This window comes from Lampris incognitus, chromosome 2 (genome assembly GCF_029633865.1).
Source record: "Lampris incognitus isolate fLamInc1 chromosome 2, fLamInc1.hap2, whole genome shotgun sequence".
Classification (NCBI taxonomy): domain Eukaryota; kingdom Metazoa; phylum Chordata; class Actinopteri; order Lampriformes; family Lampridae; genus Lampris; species Lampris incognitus.
Window position 1 is genome coordinate 111070404 of NC_079212.1, and position 20116 is coordinate 111090519.

The 20116-nt window shown below is 39.7% G+C and overlaps 1 protein-coding gene across 7 annotated transcripts in view; it reads left to right on the top strand.

The window, feature by feature from the left end:
* eif4g3a (eukaryotic translation initiation factor 4 gamma, 3a) overlaps window positions 1-20116 on the top strand; it is a 130054-nt gene that overhangs the window by 72598 nt on the left and 37340 nt on the right. For all 7 annotated transcript variants that reach the window (XM_056273128.1, XM_056273129.1, XM_056273130.1 and 4 more), the window contains exons 16-20: window positions 6807-6962; window positions 9436-9633; window positions 10490-10636; window positions 11056-11292; window positions 14916-15020. In XM_056273128.1, the coding sequence (XP_056129103.1) occupies window positions 6807-6962; window positions 9436-9633; window positions 10490-10636; window positions 11056-11292; window positions 14916-15020 (843 nt within the window). The remainder of the gene's footprint in view (window positions 1-6806; window positions 6963-9435; window positions 9634-10489; window positions 10637-11055; window positions 11293-14915; window positions 15021-20116) is intronic.

Below are 20116 nucleotides of genomic sequence, written 5' to 3' on the forward strand. Positions count from 1 at the left end.
GGCTCGCCTGCGCCCCATTTAATTGTCTGGCCAACAGCCTCTCTGGTTTGTCACCCAACTCAAAATGTCTCTGTCTGAGCTTCAGTAAGAGTTTGCTAATGTTTCCACTGAGAATACAGTTCCACTCATATTTTAACTTCAAGATCTTATAATCTTCTTCTAGAAGAGAGTTCCTGTTGGACTGTTCAAGAGTTGGGAGTATATTCTCAATCTCCACCAACCAATGGTGCTGTTCCCTTTTTTTGGAGGCTTCAAATGAAATTATATAACCTCTCATTACTACTTTGAGGGTCTCCCAGACTATGGAATCTGACACCTCCCCAGTATCATTAGTCTCAAGGAACTCCTTGAACCGTACTGCCATATACTTAATAAACACTTGGTCTGTGAGAAACCATGGGTTAAAGCACCAATAATAACTTTGTTTGGGCAAATCAAGCTTCAATTTTAGCGATACTGGACTATGATCTGATATTCATATGTTACGATACATAGAATGATCAACGTTAGATACTAATTTTGCGTACACTAGAAAATAACCAATTCTCGTATATGACTTATGGACATGAGAGAAAAACGAATAGCCCCCGTCCGCTGCGTGTTGTAGTCTCTAGATGTCAGCCATATTTCTTGATTTAATTAGGTTATTTAATGTTTGGACAGATGTAATGGCAGGTGGGATGCGGGAGGAGAGCCTATCAAGATATGGGTCAAGGTAACAGTTAAAATCACCTCCCATTAACAGATTGGTGGTATTGAGATCTGGAATCAAATCAAACACTTTACAGAAAAAGTTTGGATCATCAGTATTTGGTCCGTATAGATTCAATAATGTGACACGGAGCAAATGTATATTTCCAGTAGTCATAATATACCTGCCATCTGGATCTGTGACCATAGAGACAAGCTGAAATTGAATATTGCGAAAAAGAATGGCAACACCCCTAGCTTTGATGTAAAAGGTGATTGATAAACTTGAGAAATCCAGTTAGCGCTCAGTCGCCTCTGCTCTGTAGTTTTAATATGAGTTTCTTGTAGAAACATTGTCAGCTTTAATGGATTTTAAATGTGCAAACACTTAACCCCACTTGACAGTGTGACCAGGCCCCGTACATTCCATGAAACCAACATTATATTACTCATATCTACCTGATTTATACCATTAATCACTGACATATGAGCTGTGAAAGCAAAAACAGCCTAAAAGGCATATCAACACGGAAAATAACAATAAAGATAAAACAACAAATCTGGCAGCTCTTAACAACATTAAACATGGACAAATCCCAATCCTCTCCCCACCGACAGTCACTTTCCCCATCTCACTTGACGAGGACAACAGGGCGTATGGCTTGTAGAAGTGCCTCTAACAATCCGCTAACTAACCAGGCTATAAACAAATATAACAAACTTTAGTAAGCCCCTCCACCATCTCAAATAATATAGAAAATATGAAATGGTACCGTCATTTTTTATATTGAAGTGTACCTTAATGCTCTCTACAAGTATCTCCGCTCTAGTGGAGCAATCCTGACTATTCATCCCCTGTGTTGCATCTCATGGTCCCGTCCACAAATCTCTTTACTTCTCTGGGGGAAGTGAAGACCCATGGCTGCCCATCGTATTGGAGATGTAGTTTGGCTGGGAAACGCAGGCTGTATTTTACCACCAACTCCCGCAGGGTTTGCATGACATCGTGAAATCCGCGTCGCTGCTCCAACACTTCCGCTGTGTAGTCCAGGTAGATGGAAACTCGCTGCCCGTTGTATTCCAGGGTTCACTGTCGGCCAAGTCGTATAATCATTTCCTTCTGGTAATAGTGGACCCTGGCAATGAGTGTATGAGGCCTAGCTCTCTCGGCGGGCTTTGACTGTTGGATGCGGTGTGCACGGTCAATGATTTGTGGTTTTTGAAAGTGTGTCTCACCCAGCAGTTTGGGGATAAGGGTGCTTATAAACTCTGTTGGTTTTCCCTTCTCTGCTCCTTCCGGAATGCCCACAATTTTATTGCAGCGAGAGCGGCCCTCTAGGTCATTAGTTTAGGCTCGCAGGCGAGTGTTTTCAGCCTGTAGCTCGTGGATGGCTTTCTCCATAGCCATCAGATGGGACTCATGGTCTGAGGCCGTCCCGTCCATGGAATCCATTCGGGTTGCTAGAATATTGTGTGAGGACCGAAGAGATAAGAATTTTGTTTCGAATTGGTCAAACTGGTCGTTAATGGTTTTCAGAATGGCATCCGACATCTCTTTCAACATTGCACCTGTTGATAGGGAGCAGCCGCCATTATCAGCTCCACCCGCGTCAGCCATGTCACGTGATGATTGTTCGTTTTTGGCTTTTTTTCGCCATTTTCAAGCTTTTTATGCAAGTCTAGGTCACACAAGATGGGCAAACAAGTTGTGATGGATTTCAAGCGCAACCTTGATGGAAAGATGTTAGGTTTAAGTAAATAAAAGACAAATGGAGAGGAGCTCCCAAAAGCACATCTCACTCCATCTGCTATGCACTAGCACCCCCCTAATTTTGCATTTTGAGAGTTTCAGTGTTTTAGTTGGTTGGGGGAAAGAAACCGCCTGCCCTGCTTTCCTTGAAGTTAATCTTTATTTGAATTTTGTGCAGCTTGATGTTTTTGTATTTCATGAAAAAAGGTTTTTGGAGATGGAAGTTACTTGATAGAAGATTTTGTTTTTGTTTTTTTTCCAATATTGCAGTTTTGCACAATAAATGTTCTTAAAATACCTCTGTACTATGGAAAATATGTCCTAGTAATACAGTTAAAGTGATACATCAAAATCTGAAAATTCCTATTGATAGGCTATGTTCCGAGTTGGAATGTGGCCACGGAGAAATTCAGTGGCCAAAACAGCGTGTCTGCAGCCACTCGAGAGAGATCTGTGATTGACTGTAGATGGTGTCCAATGTCAAATTGTGCCAGTGGATACGTAGACTCCAGTCAATTTGCATATAGGGTGTTTCCGTAGCGAGATGCTATAAAACCACGGAGAAGCCAATCTATCTATCTGTCTAGCTATCCATCCATTCATCCATTATCCGAACCGCTTATCCTGCTCTCAGGGTCACGGGGATGCTGGAGCCTATCGCAGCAGTCATTGGGCGGCATTTTATCTAAATATCTATCATCTATCTATCTAACAGTTATTTGTATCACTGAATCCTCCTCCTCGAAACTAATCCTCGCAGAGGATCTCGCTCTCGCTATCCGACATTTTTTGTAAATAACAAGTGATGAGTGGTACCGAGCCCGACCCACCCAGGAAGACAGTAGCCAATAGCTTTGAATTCTTAAAACCACACCTATTTTCGGTTGTGATTCAAACACCCAATGTTAAAACACGTGTTCAGAAAGGGCATGTCAGTCTCTCTTTAAGAGTACAGTAATAGCTGCCATGCAGTTACCATATCAGTACTTTACCCCTTCAGAAGCATTTAAATTGAAATGTAAACAAACAAAGATACCATGATATATACTATACTATCCGTGCTTAAAATTATACCGTGATATAAATTTTAGGCCATACCGCCCAGCCTTTTTGGTGAAACCTACAAATACACTTTGAAAGCAAAGGTTGATAACTGGACCTTGGTGGTTGATGCTTTGTCTGCATTCTGATTACAGTATGCAACTTTGAAGTCAATTAGGAAGTAATTTAACGATTAGGGCATTAGTCACCACACTTGTTTTGTTATTTTATTGTTTCCCCCTGATTTATTTATTTATGTTGTTTGTTTTTTTTTTCGGGGCTGCAGTAATGTGGTTTCCTTGTTCCGATAGTTGTTGTGGCTTCTGATACATTCATACTTGGATATTTACACTACCGTTCAAAAGTTTGGGATCACCCAAACAATTTTGTGTTTTCCATGAAAAGTCACACTTATTCACCACCATATGTTGTGAAATGAATAGAAAATAGAGTCAAGACATTGACAAGGTTAGAAATAATGATTTGTATTTGAAATAAGATTTTTTTTACATCAAACTTTGCTTTCGTCAAAGAATCCTCCATTTGCAGCAATTACAGCATTGCAGACCTTTGGCATTCTAGCTGTTAATTTGTTGAGGTAATCTGGAGAAATTGCACCCCACGCTTCCAGAAGCAGCTCCCACAAGTTGGATTGGTTGGATGGGCACTTCTTGCGTACCATATGGTCAAGCTGCACCCACAACAGCTCAATGGGGTTCAGATCTGGTGACTGCGCTGGCCACTCCATTACCGATAGAATACCAGCTGCCTGCTTCTGCTCTAAATAGTTCTTGCACAATTTGGAGGTGTGTTTAGGGTCATTGTCCTGTTGTAGGATGAAATTGGCTCCAATCAAGCGCTGTCCACTGGGTATGGCATGGCGTTGCAAAATGGAGTGATAGCCTTCCTTATTCGGAATCCCTTTTACCCTGTACAAATCTCCCACCTTACCAGCACCAAAGCAACCCCAGACCATCACATTACCTCCACCATGCTTAACAGATGGCGTCAGGCATTCTTCCAGCATCTTTTCATTTGTTCTGCGTCTCACAAACGTTCTTCTTTGTGATCCAAACACCTCAAACTTGGATTCATCCGTCCACAACACTTTTTTCCAGTCTTCCTCTGTCCAATGTCTGTGTTCTTTTGCCCATCTTAATCTTTTTCTTTTATTGGTCAGTCTCAGATATGGCTTTTTCTTTGCCACTCTGCCCTGAAGCCCAGAATCCCGCAGCCACCTCTTCACTGTAGATGTTGACACTGGTGTTTTGCGGGTACTATTTAATGAAGATGCCAGTTGGGGACCTGTGAGGCGTCCGTTTCTCAAACTAGAGACTCTAATGTACTTATCTTCTTGCTCAGTTGTGCAACGCGGCCTCCCACTTCTTTTTCTACTCTGGTTAGAGCCTGTTTGTGCTGTCCTCTGAAGGGAGTAGTACACACCGGTGTAGGAAATCTTCAATTTCTTAGCAATTTCTCGCATGGAATAGCCTTCATTTCTAAGAACAAGAATAGACTGTCGAGTTTCAGATGAAAGTTCTCTTTTTCTGGCCATTTTGAGCGTTTAATTGACCCCACAAATGTGATGCTCCAGAAACTCAATCTGCTCAAAGGAAGGTCAGTTTTGTAGCTTCTGTAACGAGCTAAACTGTTTTCAGATGTGTGAACATGATTGCACAAGGGTTTTCTAATCATCAATTAGCCTTCTGAGCCAATGAGCAAACACATTGTACCATTAGAACACTGGAGTGATAGTTGCTTGAAATGGGCCTCTATACACCTATGTAGATATTGCACCAAAAACCAGACATTTGCAGCTAGAATAGTCATTTACCACATTAGCAATGTATAGAGTGTATTTCTTTAAAGTTAAGACTAGTTTAAAGTTATCTTCATTGAAAAGTACAGTGCTTTTCCTTCAAAAATATGGACATTTCAATGTGATCCCAAACTTTTGAACGGTAGTGTATATTATGATAAATGTTTATTTGAAGTTCTAATTGATGTACATGCAGAGACAGAGCAACAAAGCCAAATTATGAATTACATTTATGTTCTTCTAACTGTTGGAACTCTGATGGTACAAGGGACTAATACACTTTAAGTCCCAATGCTGAGGTTCAGGTTTGAATCCCAGTGTTGTCTCCGGCTCAGTCAGGTGGCAATGTGAGAACAGTTGGCAGTGCTTCTGGGTGGGGAGTTGGTAGAGAGAATGTGGACCACCATTGCATTTAGTTATTTCTACAGGTTGTGGGACACCTGCACAGTTGCCGGTGGATATAGGGAAATGGCATGAGCCTACCTTGAGAAGCCTGCAACTGGCAGGTGAAAAGAAGAGGCTGGTTTCACATGTAATAAGCAGGGGTGTGGATCACAGAGTAACTCACAATACAATGTCTTTATGCATGCTCAGTAATCCAGGTAAGAAAATCAAAGAAAGATGAATCAGTTCATCTGGGCACAACGTTTCTGTCAATGAACGTATCCAGATGAACCGGTTCAACTTTCATTGACGTTGATCACAATACGATACTAACATGACACATTGCCCATGATAACGATGGTACCACGATACAGCGATTCTGCGATACTCAGTACATTGCAAGACAATCATCTGAGATACATCACGGTATCTGTAACTAAAGAAGAAAAAAATACTCCTAAAAAGACAAAAGTAGAAATTATCTATTTAATCACTGTAAAGTGGTGACAGTTTCACAGAATTTGACAACTGACATGAAACAATGTCCAACAAAGTGCATAGAGTCTTAGCTTAGTGCCTCTTTAACACACACACACATACTGACTGCAACAAACTGATGTAAAATTAAATTCCCTGGCAGGTTGTTTCCTCTTTTTGTCCTTTAAACATCTGTATATGTTACTGTTGTTTGAGCCTGACTTTTATCAAAGTTGGAAAAAATTATTACGGAATTTTTTTTCTTTTTTAATAAAAATGTCAATATTTGGTGACAGTGTCTCGATAATGTATCGCAAAGAGGAGGTATTACGATATATTCCAGCATCGATCATTTTTCTCACCCCTAGTAATAAGGGATGCAGGTGGTAATCTACTTCCAACCAACTGCTCTGGAGTCAGAACTCTATTCAGAGGTTTTTGTCTATGCCATTAAAATTATCCAAAGATTAGTTGCATGATTGTATGTATTTGAAGTCAATGTCGTATGTCACACTGACCATTTGAAGAAAATTATTCCCTGTGACTATTGAAGGAGTTAAATCTGCATAGTTAAGGACAACTGTAACAGCCATGGATATTGATACTGTGTTTCTGCCTACCCTTTCTCAATCATTGTGCTTTCAGCTAATGAACATGGGGGCACGACGGCCTCCACCGAGGAAGATCATTATGAATGTGTCTGTCAATGACGATGTCCAGCTGAAAAAGGCGGAGAATGCCTGGAGACCTGGCATGAAGAGAGAGGGCCTCTCAGATGACCCAGAGACCCAGAAAACACAGGTTGAGACAACATGACATATCACATACACACAAACAGCACTTTGAGAATCAACAGGTATTGCTACTGCACCTATTTACTACTACTACTACTTTCGGCACTAATTGAAAAGGTATCCAACACAGATAATAAGGCAATGCTGATTTTCATTGATTATTCAAAGGCATTTGATTCAGTAAGCCACGCATAGCTCTTTAACATCATTCTGGAAATGGGTTTCCCTAGACACTTCGTTGCACTACTTGAAGGTCTATATATTGGCCAGACAGCAGTGGTGAGATGGAATGGTGAGAACACAGAAGCTTTTCCAATAGAGAAGGGTGTACGTCAAGGTTGCATTGTATCACCATGCTTATTCACACTATACAAACAACAAGTGATGCGTGAGGCAGATATAGATGAATATGGAGTGAGTATAGGTGGTTATAAGATAAGCAATCTTAGATTTACAGATGACACTACTAGCAGCTGATGGACAGCAAGATCCAAATGAAATGTCAAGTAAATGAGGCAGGGAAAAAGAGGTTGCTCAGTTTGAATGTGAAAAAGACAAAGTGCGTGAAAGTGGGTGAATCAGATATTGCAATCTCAGTAGATGGACAAGATGTAGAACGCCTAGAGAGCTTCAAATACTTAGGTTCAGTTAAGAAAAATTACAGTGATTGTACAGATGACATAAAAATCAGAATCACCCTAGCAAAGAAAAGAATGATGGAGATGGTACCAATATGGAAAGATAGGAGAATAAGAAAAGAAGTGAAAGTCAGTCTACTTAAAGCACTCGTCTGGCCAGTGTTGTCATGGAGCAGAAAGTTGGACATTGAAAAAAGCGACGGTAAACAGGATTGAGGCTGCAGAGATGTGGCTTTATCGTAGGATGCTTCGAATAAGTGGACAGAGAAATTAACAAATGTGAGCATCCTTAATGAATTAGGAACAAAAAGAGGACTAATGGCACGTATAATGAAAAGAAAGCTATCATTCTTTGGGCATACCTGTCATCCAGGTGGAAGTAAATTAACAAAGACAGCGATTTTGGGAACTACACCAGCAAAGTGCAAGAGAAGCCGACCAAAAAGGCAGTATCATGATGACATCAAAGAGTGGCATAATCTGAAAATATCGGAGACTACAAGATCAGCTCAAGACAGAGAGAACTGGAGACTTGTTTGGCAAACATGTCAATCCTTATGGTGCTGGCAACCCTCGCTAATGAGGAAGCCTTGAAAAAGAAGAAGAAGACTACTTTTGGTCTTCGATGGTGTTTTAAGCCCCCAACATACTCTTCAAGGCAGCGCTGCATGGAAGGCACTCCCCGCCCCCAACAGTTTCATCCAATCACAGCACTGGTTAGGGTTAGGGTTAGCGCCAGTGCTGTGATTGGCTGAAACTGTAGGGGGCGGGGAGTGCCTTCCATGCAGCGCTGCCTTGAAGAGTACGTTGGGGGCTTAAAACACCATCGAGCACTTTTGGCTGCTCCCGTTAGGGGTCGCCACAGCGGATCATCCGTTTCCATTTCTTCCTGTCCTCTGCATCTTACTCTGTCATAACCAGCCACCTGCATGTCCTCTCTCACCACATCCATAAACCTCTTCTTTGGCCTTCCTCTTTTCCTCCTCACTGGCAGCTCCATATTCAGTATCCTTCTCCCAATATACCCAGCATCTCTCCTCCACACATGTTCAAGCCATCTCAATCTTGCCTTTCTTGCTTTGTCTCCAAACCATCTAACCTGAACTGGCCCTCTAATACACTCATTCCTAATCCATTTTCATCACTCCCAATGAAAGATTTTGCTACTGCACCAATTTATAATATTAGCATTGATATCAAGGCATCAGTAGGTATTGAAAAAGAATTCAAAAGACTTGACATTGCTGGAAATTAAAAGGATTTATCATTTCCCATTAAGGGATGTGTGCTCGGGGATTCGCTGCATCATCTGATTTTTTTGATTAGATCTCCAGCTAGGAAGGGTGGACGTAGTAAGAAAAATCAGATGGTGTTTGATTTGAATGAAAACCTGCATATCTCTGGCCTTCCATGACACACATTTTACTACCACTGTTCTTGTAAGGTCTAATTTAATTTGAATAAATAAAGAGAATGGTCTTATTCTGTTAAGGAGAGTAGCTGATGAGCATAAATGTTACCCAAGGAGTAAAAGAGTCCATTGAATAATGAAATGTGATGTTTCTTGAACCAAGAAACGTATGGGAGCAAAGTCTCTCTTAAGAAACTGAATTGGATTAGAATAGTTGGAACTATTTTTTTTTCTTTTTTATTGACCATATTAAAAAAAAAAAAACTTACTGGCAACCAAAAAAAAAAATCCAACTATACCAAACACTGGAGAGCAATAATTCACTTTGTGCCAGTACAGTGGAAAAGTGGCATGAAAATTATTGTCTAATGGGCTATGAGTGGATGTTTGTCATATAGGCTAACTGGACTTTTTATCATGCTTCCCCTTAGGAGCTGTTCCGGAAGGTGCGCAGCATCCTTAACAAGCTGACGCCTCAAATGTTCAATCAGCTGATGAAGCAGGTGACAGACCTGACCATTGACACAGAGGAGAGGCTGAAGGGAGTCATTGACCTTGTCTTCGAGAAAGCCATTGATGAACCTAGCTTCTCTGTTGCCTATGGAAACATGTGTCGCTGCCTCGCCACGGTACTGGGATTATAACATATTTAAGGATTTTATTATGGTTGGTGGTGGGATAAGACAATCCTGTGTGCAGAATAAGGAAGCTGATTTATGATTGAAATGGCACACCTTTGAAAACCCTGAACCTGCAAATTTGGGGAAAAAAGAGTAAGGGGCTTGAATAAGTAATGATCCCCCTTTATTAAACATCTGTCAACAGTGTCCTTTAGTAAAGGCTACAACCTCTCCTGACTGCTTAAGTGTAGCTGTTCAGTGGCCACCATTGCAAGATTTGTTGTAAATGGCTCCTATGTGTGACTGTTTTAATAGGAGTAAAAACCATTTCCCCATAAATACTCCCCCAAGCAGTTACTGTAAATGATGATGCATTGTTTGTCGGCAAAGCCAATGATTTTTTTTTTTTAATGGTGATTATTTTTTTGACTGAAGACATCAAAACCATTTGCCAGAATCTGTTTTATTGACCAAGTAGTTTGGCCAGTACAAGTAATAGGTCATGGTGGATCTCTAAGATAGTTAACACTAAACACAACAAAATGAGAAAAGTAATGCATAAGGTGTATGTAAGCAAATAAGATTGAGGTTAAGAATCAAAAGTGGAAATTGGCCTGCAAGACTAAATGGTGTTTTTCTTTAGCGCCTGCCTAGTTCCGTTGTTCAGAATGGTTGTATAAAAGTCATTACTTTCCCTTAAACCTTCTTACTTATGAAGTGTTATGTAAAAAATTGAAGTTAAGTGTCATATTGTGTCTTGTTTACTCTACACCAAAACCACTGCAGTCTGAAATTTTACTCGTTTTAGAGCTTCATTTGTTTGGCTTTCCTCATACTCAACAGTCTTAATTCTCATGTGCTACAGCTCAAAGTGCCCATGACAGACAAACCAAGCACCACAGTGAATTTCCGTAAGCTGCTGCTTAACCGCTGCCAGAAGGAGTTCGAGAAGGACAAGGTGGACGATGTGGTTTTTGAGAGAAAGCAGAAGGAGTTGGACTCAGCTGCATCGGTGTGTAACCTATATAGTACTCAAGATTTTACTTAGCTTGTGCCTTTTGCTTGACACTTTGATGCTAAGCATCATCCAAGAACCATTACATTTTTTTTTCTTGTTTTTTTTTTTTGCAGGGGTAGCCCTATTGGGAATTGAACCCCGTACTTTGGTAGCATTCGTGTCATGTTGTACTCACTGTTGTATACACTGTGGAAGACCAGACTGTATGAGGTGTAAGACAAAAAAACTTTCACAGGAATTATGCAGCTAACATACATTTTGTTGTAGGATGCGGCCAAGCCATTTATGGCACCACACCCAGATTGATTTGATTTTGGGGGGATTTATGTATAAAAATCAAACAGGGGATGCACTGTTTTTAGGAGCTCATCAGTTATATGAGCAAGAGTACTATAGTTTCCTGGTTTCTCCAGGCAACGGAGCGTGAGCGTCTACAGGAGGAGCTGGAGGAAGCGAAGGACAAGGCACGCCGGCGCTCCATTGGAAACATCAAGTTCATTGGCGAGCTCTTCAAGCTCAAGATGCTAACAGAGGCCATCATGCATGACTGTGTGGTTAAGCTGCTCAAGAATCATGACGAAGAGTCTCTGGAGTGCCTATGCAGGCTGCTCACCACCATTGGCAAGGACCTGGACTTTGAAAAGGCTAAGGTGAGCCAAGGTGCCATGTGAATTGTGCGTGGGTGTTGAGATGAAGGGTTGTTTGTGGAACAGTCTACTATCTTTCTAGGTCAATATGACATCCACAGAACAGAGTCTTTAGGTATGCAGAGTATAAGATCATTAAAGGTGTTGATTTGTCCCTTTTGCTATATTAGTCTCTAAGAGCCTAGTCAAACTGATTGCATCAGTGCGTCATTGTCTGACGGAAATTCGTTCAATTTCAATGAGAGATTGTCATCTTTGGGATTGTGCATATTGCATGCACTGGATTTTTCCTATTTTGCATTGAAATTGCATGCTCACTAAACCGGATTTTATAAAGCTGACAAATTCTTCAGTGGAGAAATTTTTTTTTTTGACGCTCCCAGAAATTTATGGTTCGTTGGAATGAATAACCTAAATAAAGATTTGAATTTATCATAACAAAATTACATTTTTTCTTTGAGGTTATTCACCTTCTAGTTTTAACGTTTTCTCTTTCATAACTCCGGGAAAGATTAAGCAATATAAAGTTTATCTATTCAACCATGAGACCCATGAGAAAAGACCGTGACGGTGCGAGATTTTATGGACTTACGTTACGTCCTGCTTATGCAATCGACAGAATCGGGGTGACCATGGCGTAAGGCTTAAACTACAGTAGGACTGTATTTTGCAGAGTAAAATACTTTTAATCCATTGGACATTTTATTTCTTTTAAACATTAAATGGATTTAAGAGGTTTGACTGCAACTGTGATGTAGAACTGTGTTGCATTTGATTTATCTATCTATACCTTTTTATAATGATAGTTTCACAGCCCAGATGTCATTGTAAAAATATGTTACAGATGTAGGTTATTCCGTAGTTGAAATTGTTTGTGGAGAACTAGTTTCTCCAATCATTTAGGCAACGCAAACTACAACATGTCTTAAGAATTTTAAAAGAAAGGAAGGAAGTTGTTTTTGAGCTTCTTAAAGGAAATGGGCTGTTGGATAATCAGTTTGGGTGTCAACCTGCAGAGTCAGGCCTTTGGTCTCAATACTGTATAGTTATTTCACTAATTGGTCCTCCCCTGTCTGGTTGAAGGTGTGTTAATCGGTGAAATCAGCTTGTTTAGCGTTGGGTTGCAGTGAAACCTGCATAAACGTGGCTCTCTCTGGGGCACAAAATTAAGTATCACTTATTGTACTCTTTTCTCCATGATCATAAAATCTGACTGACTGCCCTGAAAAAGAGACACACTCACGTCTGTAGTGAAGATATCAATCGAACCAAAGTAAAGAATGTTTTGAAAGACCAAAGCACAAAGTTTGTCAAAGAGGCAGTAGTTCTCAACCATGTCAAAAGTCTTAGTAAGATCTATGAATGTTATGCCTGTAAGCATATTGTTGTCCAATGAAGAGGATACATCATTGGTGAATTTTAAAAGAGCAGTGGTTGTAGAGAAGTTAGGTCTGAAACCAGATTGGTATGGAGATAAGATGCAAAAGTCATTAACATATTGAGATAGTTGATTAAAAATTAACTTTTCAAACACTTTTGCTATACTGTTAATAATAGGAAAATGTCTATGAGATCAAGAGGGTCACCACCTTTATGCAATGGGATAACTGGCACATTTCCAAATTGATGGAACTTCACAAGTAGATCAAGATAAATTAGATAAGTCAAACAGAGGATATGCCGGAACATGAGAGGCAAGCTTGATGAACTTAATCTCCAAACCATATGGATCCCCACTACCTGAGCTTAGAATAGAACAGAATACTCTTTATTAGTAATTTTGTACATACTTACAAATGAAATTTATTCGCTGCATTTAACCCATCCTAGCTGTGTAGCACCCAGGAACCAACTCCAGTTATTTCGTCCCATTGCCTTGGTCAGTGGCACAGACATGAGTATTAACCCTAACATGCATGTCTTTTTTCTTTTTTTTATCACAACCTGCTGAATATCAATTGGATGGATTCTTCTAAAGGAGAAGGAGCTACTAGAGTTATTCAATGAAATATCAGAATAAGGAAAATCAGAAAATAGTGTTCTGCAGACAGAGGAAGAGCACTGGCTGAAGACATTAGCAATCATAGAGGGATCATTAAATAAAGTATTTCTGATTCTGATCATTAACAACTTTGTTATTAACTCTAATGTGAGTAGTAGAGCTTTTGGTGGATTTTTTGATTATACTGTTGATTCTGTTCCAAAACTGTTTAGGGTTATAAAAACATTAGCTAAAGAGTCTTCATAATAATTAGATTTAGCATTTCTTTCTTTGGTTGTGCATATATTCCTTAAATGTTTATATGCATTCCAATCAGTAGAATCCTTTGTAATGCTGTTTTTCCCAGCCCCTTCCTCTCTGCTTTAAGAGACTTATAAGATCACTATTAATCCAAGTAAATGTCTACCGTTAACCTTAATTGTTGTCCGTGGGGCATGTTTGTCTGTAACATTAATAAACTCACTATAAAAGAAGTTCCATGCATCTTCAACAAAAGTTATTAGCTGAAACCTGTCCCAATTTGTGGGAATTAAATCATGAAAAAGTTCAGTATTAATATTTTTACACTGTCTTACCTTTATGCATCTTGGTGGAAGATGAGCTACTTTAGTCTTTCAAACACAAAAAATAATGGAACGGTCACTAAAACAGTCAGATAATACCCCAGATTTTATAATTCTCTCAAGATTTGATCCCAGACCAGCTTTGATATACATGGTACCAGAGTCAGAGGAGATATAAATCTATGTTGGTTATATGGGCTGCTTCACTTTATTCTGTCTTGACTGGCTCTCTAGTTGACATCACATTGGGCTATACAGATAAAATTGACTTGACTTGACTCTCACCTGGACCCAGTTGAAGACCTCAGATGCCTAGAGAGGCATGACTGAATCCTGGTGACCCCACTCAACATTCTCCTACATGGTCCTGTGTTATCTGGTGCTTATAGGCCCAAACATACTCGGGTGGAACGTACGCGGAGCGGACTCCACCGGACTAAAAGTGGACGTCTGCAAGCTCTGTGCACGCAAAGCTCAGATTTTATGACCGCGATGAGTCCGCGCTGCTGATGTTCCGCCGGAGTATGTTTGGGCCTTATCTCTATTCCTGTCAACTAGCATAAAGAGAGATCTCTGAGAAACTGGCACCGGATTTGCAAAAGCTGAATGCTAGACTGTTTTGTTACTAAAATGTGCTTTCACCACTTACTTACATGAAAACAGATTTCAGTGTCTATGAAGGCAAGACCACAGATTCTGTTTGGGCCTAGTTTTAAGTTTTCCAGCTTTCTTCAGATGTAGTAATGTTCTAAATCTATTAGTTTAATCACTGGACTGTTGAATTTGGTTCAGTTTTTTGTTGACTGATATACTTTTATTTCATTGATCCCAGTATGTTGTCTAGGGCAGTGGTTCTCAACTCTGGTGCTGGAACTCTCCGCTACTGCTGGGACTGAAAGGGGGAATCGTACTCCAAAATAATAAAATGCCGAATTGCTCAGTTGAGTGAAAAATGTATGTCTCTGAAAGATGCTGTCCACCAGAGTGAAAAGTGGGGCAGAGAATATTGCTTTCACATATTTCATTAAACCTTCTCTCACTCTGTTTTTCTTCTTTGCCAGCCTCGAATGGATCAGTATTTCAATCAGATGGAAAAAATTGTCAAGGAGCGGAAGACATCATCCCGCATACGGTTTATGTTACAAGACGTAATAGATCTACGATTGGTGAGTGTGCTGTTGCTCACACACTTGATTACATTGCTTGTTGAAATTTGCTCATTGTCTGCTAAACATCATTAAAGAAAAGACATTTAGTCTGAAAGTAATGACAGAAGCAATACCTATGACCACTCTTAATACTGAAAATCAAAAAAATAAAAATCCTGAAACGCGAATGTGCCTGACTGGCTGACTAAGTTATCAGTTTTACACGATTGGCCCGATAGGCTCGGGTGACCAACGATGGTTTCAGCTAGCAACGACCACCGACGTCACTGAAGTTTACCCGATTGGTCAGCCGACCAACAACGTCGCTGGTAAACACAGACATGGGAGTTTCCCTATTGGTCGTGAATTAGCACAGCGGTTTGCACGCTAAAAAATGTAATATATTGCTGCTCGTGGATACTACTGAAATGCTTCCTTGCACAAAAAAAAAGTCCAAATCACAAACACCAAAGCTAGTAACACAGTTAGAGTGAAAATTATTAGCGTCTTCAGACAGATGGTGGTAACTGAAGTGCATTTATTAAGGGTGTAACACCCAGACTTTCCAGTGATCATGGCAGCAGTGATTGTAGCCAGGTAATTATTTTATATAAAAATATATTTGCGCTATTTAACTGTATAATCAGTGTTTGAAAACTGCTGTCCAGTACAGCCGCTGTTCACAAAACCAATGTCAAAACAGCCGCTTTTTAAATGTAGTTGCATCGCATAAAAACAGCCGTTTTCTAAATCTAGTCATGGTCCAGCCCTATACTAGGTTTTAACTTAGTCTTTATTTTTTTCCTCTGTCAGATTTGTTTCAAGACTGTTCTAATATTAGACTTCACTTTGATGGTTAATGCAGTTTTTGAAATTTTGATAGGCTACATGTTTTTTTTTTTTTTCCTTTATGAGATGATAGCCGAATTGGTATACCAAAATACCGATAGATTAGTTTATTTTCATATTTATGGTATTTAAATACCATAAGTCATTCATTTACAAATGTGACAATTTAATCTAAAAGATATTGCAAACATGGTTTTATTTAAAAGACATTAAAAACAACAGTCTAAATTGTTTTATTCAATGTGTTTTTATTATAATTCTTTTCAAATAAAATGATGTCTTTTTCCAAAAATTAGTCTTGAAAAGGGGGGGGTGTCATTTTATAATCAGGGTCATAATTCGAGTCAACACAGAATACAGTATTTGCTTCATGGCTCTTCTATAGTGCTTTTGTACAGAAAGTGGGGAGGGTTTAATTTAAAGAGTAAGCACTCATGTTCAACCTGTTTTCACTAAGGTTGGGCATTGATGGAGCTAGAATGGGAAGAACCAGTTCCAACATTGCAAGAACTGGCAGGATCAAAAGACATCCCCACAATCGATCAAAACATTCCCACAATTGATTCCCGTGTTTTCGTCATTATTTTTCCTTTGTTATTCTTCATGTGACGGGACTGCACATGGCAGCATTTTGATAAAGACAGGGAAGAGCATGCCCAGAGCAACAAATGTCAAGTGATAATTACAATGTAAGCGGGGAATACATCTACAAATTACAGTTCATAGTTTTCTGTCCATTCTGATATTGAATTGGTAACATAATTTCATTCAATTCAATCTATAATTATAGACTTGGAGCCAGATCTACTAACATTTTGCCCTAACATTAACCTTCTTTCGGCATTAAGAAGCAGCTTTCAAGATTTACTGTAAGGACGCAATGGGTATTTTGTGCAAATGAACAGAGGGAATGTTTGGTTAACACTTACGTAATGCCAGTTTAATTGCCTATGCATTTATAGGAGTTACCCATTCATTCTGCAAAATATTGAGAGCAGAAACTGGAAGTGAACACCAAATGTGATTTCCCAAGGCTGTTAGTAAATAGGATCTTGGTGATTTTGTATGTTATTTGACGCATGTGAAAAGCATGTTTTAACTCACTGCGCCTCTGACATGTCAGTAATATTTGTAATTAAGAGGAGGCACCATATAATACAGAAAGAAATGTGAGTTTTATCAGCACGTGCAAGTTTATTTACAATTTCAGACAAAAACATTGTGCCTCCCATTATACTCTATTTTCTGGAAGAAATCAGAGAATATCTGGAACCACAAACCAGAAAGAGTCATGCAATCCCAGCGAAAATTAAACTTGCCTCTGGTTCTATTCAGTGAATGGTGGCATCTAGTATACCAATATTACAATTTCATTTATGAAACAAAAATTAGAAAATTGAGGGAAAAAAAATGAGCCCATAATCCAAATTCTTCAGTTTTTTGAGGCGTAGTTAATGGAGACTTTGAACTATGGGGCCAGTGTTCTAATTTTCCATTTTTATTTTGAATATGAAATAATAATAATGAACTGATAAGCATTGCATGGACCATTGTCACCCACTCTGTCCCAAGTCCTTAAAGCACTAATGCAGACTGCAGAATCATATATGGTTTCCAAATGACCATGATGCTCTGAATGAATCAAACATGGTTTTATAATATCCAATAGCAGAGTTCCCAAATAATACTTGGAGCAATTGAAGGGACACATTCTCAAAACATGTATATTAACATATTCACGTATATATTATCAAGGCTGCACCTGTGTTAATTATCCTGCCAAGTTTTAATAGATACCCTGTAAAATGGGCCAACCCCATCAGTGCTAATTATCAGCAAACTTGCACTGATTTGCATTTCCCTTAATAGAGCTGCCCCTTGGTGTTTTTGGGTGCTATAAATGAAATATATCAAATTCAGACTTTTGAATTTAATAAAATATTTTTATTGAGAAAAACAATGATAATATATAGATTTGCTGAATTTCTGTCCTTAACTCTGCCTAGATTCGATAAGTTTCTGGTCCTTGGAGACTTTTAAGTCCATGTCTGCTGCCCTGGCAACCCTCTGGGCCTGAAATTCTTAAACCTTATAGAGTCAAGTCATTTTTATTTGTATAGCCCATTATCTAAATTACAAATGTGCCTCAGTGAGTTTTACAGCAATACAACATCCTGTCCTTAGACCCTCGCATTGGATATGGCATGACTCCCTAAAAACAAAACCTTTAACAGGGAGAAAAAATAGGAAGAAACCTCAAGGAGAGCAACAGAGGAGGGATCTCTCTCTCAAGATGGGCAGATGTGCAGTGGATTTTGTGTGTACACAATTTACAGAATACAACATTGAGCGAGTATAATGGAATTATAAGGATACAGTGGTGCTTGAAAGTTTGTGAACCCTTTAGAATTTTCTATATTTCTGCATAAATATGACCTAATACATCATCAGATTTTCACACAAGTCCTAGAAGTAGATAAAGAAAACCCAGTTAAACAAATGAGACAAAAATATTGTACTTGGTCATTTGTTTATTGAGGAAAATGATCCAGTATTACGTATCTGTGAGTGGCAAAAGTATGTGAACCTTTGCTTTCAGTATCTAGTGTGACCCCCCCCCCCCCTTGTGCAGCAATAACTGCAACTAATCGTTTCTGGTAACTGTTGATCAGTCCTGCACATCAGCTTGGAGGAATTTTAGCCCATTCCTCCATACAGAACAGCTTCAACTCTGGGATGTTGGTGGGTTTCCTCACATGAACTGCTCGCTTCAGGTCCTTCCAAAACATTTCGATTGGATTAAGGTCAGGACTTTCACTTGGCCATTCCAAAACATTTAATTTAATTCTTCTTTAACCATTCTTTGGTTAGAACGACTTGTGTGCTTAGGGTCGTTGTCTTGCTGCATGACCCACGTTCTCTTGAGATTCAGTTCATGGACAGATGTCCTGACATATTCCTTAAGAATTTGCTGGTATAATTCAGAATTCATTGTTCCATTAATGATGGCAATCCATCCTGGCCCAGATGCAGCAAAACAGGCCCAAACCATGATACTACCACCACCATGTTTCACAGATGGGATAAGGTTCTTATGCTGGAATGCAATGTTTTCCTTTCTCCAAACGTAACACTATTTTGGTCTCATCTGTCCATAAAACATATTTCCAATAGCCTTCTGGCTTGTCCGTGTGATCTTTAGCGAACTGCAGATGGGCAGCAATGTTGTTTTTGGAAAGCAGTGGCTTTCTCCTTGCAACCCTGCCATGCACACCATTATTGTTCAGTGTTCTCCTGATGGTGGACTCATGGACATTAACATTAGCCAATGTGAGAGAGGCCTTTAGTTGCTTAGAATTTACCTTGGGCTCCTTTGTGACCTGGCCGACTATTACACGCCTTGCTCTTGGAGTGATCTTTGATGGTCGACCACTCCTGGGGAGGGTAACAATGGTCTTGCATTTCCTCCATCTGTATACAATCAGTCTGACTGTGGATTGGTGGAGTCCAAAGTCTTTAGAGATGGTTTTGTAACCTTTTCCAGTCTGATGAGCATCAACAACACTTTTTCTGAGGTCCTCAGAAATCTCCTTTGTTTTTATCATGATACACTTCCACAAACATGTGTTGTGAAGATTAGACTTTGATGGATCCCTGTTCTTTAAATAAAACAGGGCACCCACTCACACCTGACTGTCATCCCATTGATGGAAACACCTAACTCTAATTTCACCTTCAAATTAACTGCTAATCCTAGAGGTTCACATACTTTTGCCACTCACATACATGTAATATTGGATCATTTTCCTCAATAAATAAATGAAGTATAATATTTTTGTCTCATTTGTTTAATTGGGTTCTCTTTGTCTACTTTTAGGACTTGTGTGAAAATCTGATGATGTTTTAGGTCATATTCATGCAGAAATGTAGAAAATTGTAAGGGGCTCACAAACTTTCAAGCAGCACTGTATATGAAGAAAATGATGAGGATGTCAAGCAGTGTCCAGATGCTACCAGAACTGTTACGGGACACTCAGGAAGGACTCAGGCGCAGACACAAACTTGCTTCCAACTGACTTCGGAGTTTATTACAGGGGGCCAGCTAAGGCAGTGGAGGGAATTGGGCTGGGCTTCCTTGGGCTGGGGAAACAGGACCGGGGGCAGAGACCGTGGGTGGTGGAGAGAGCTGGGTAGAGCAGCGATCTGGAGCAGGTGAAAATCTGGAGAACAGGGACCGGAGGCAGAGCAGGATGACTGCAGTGAAA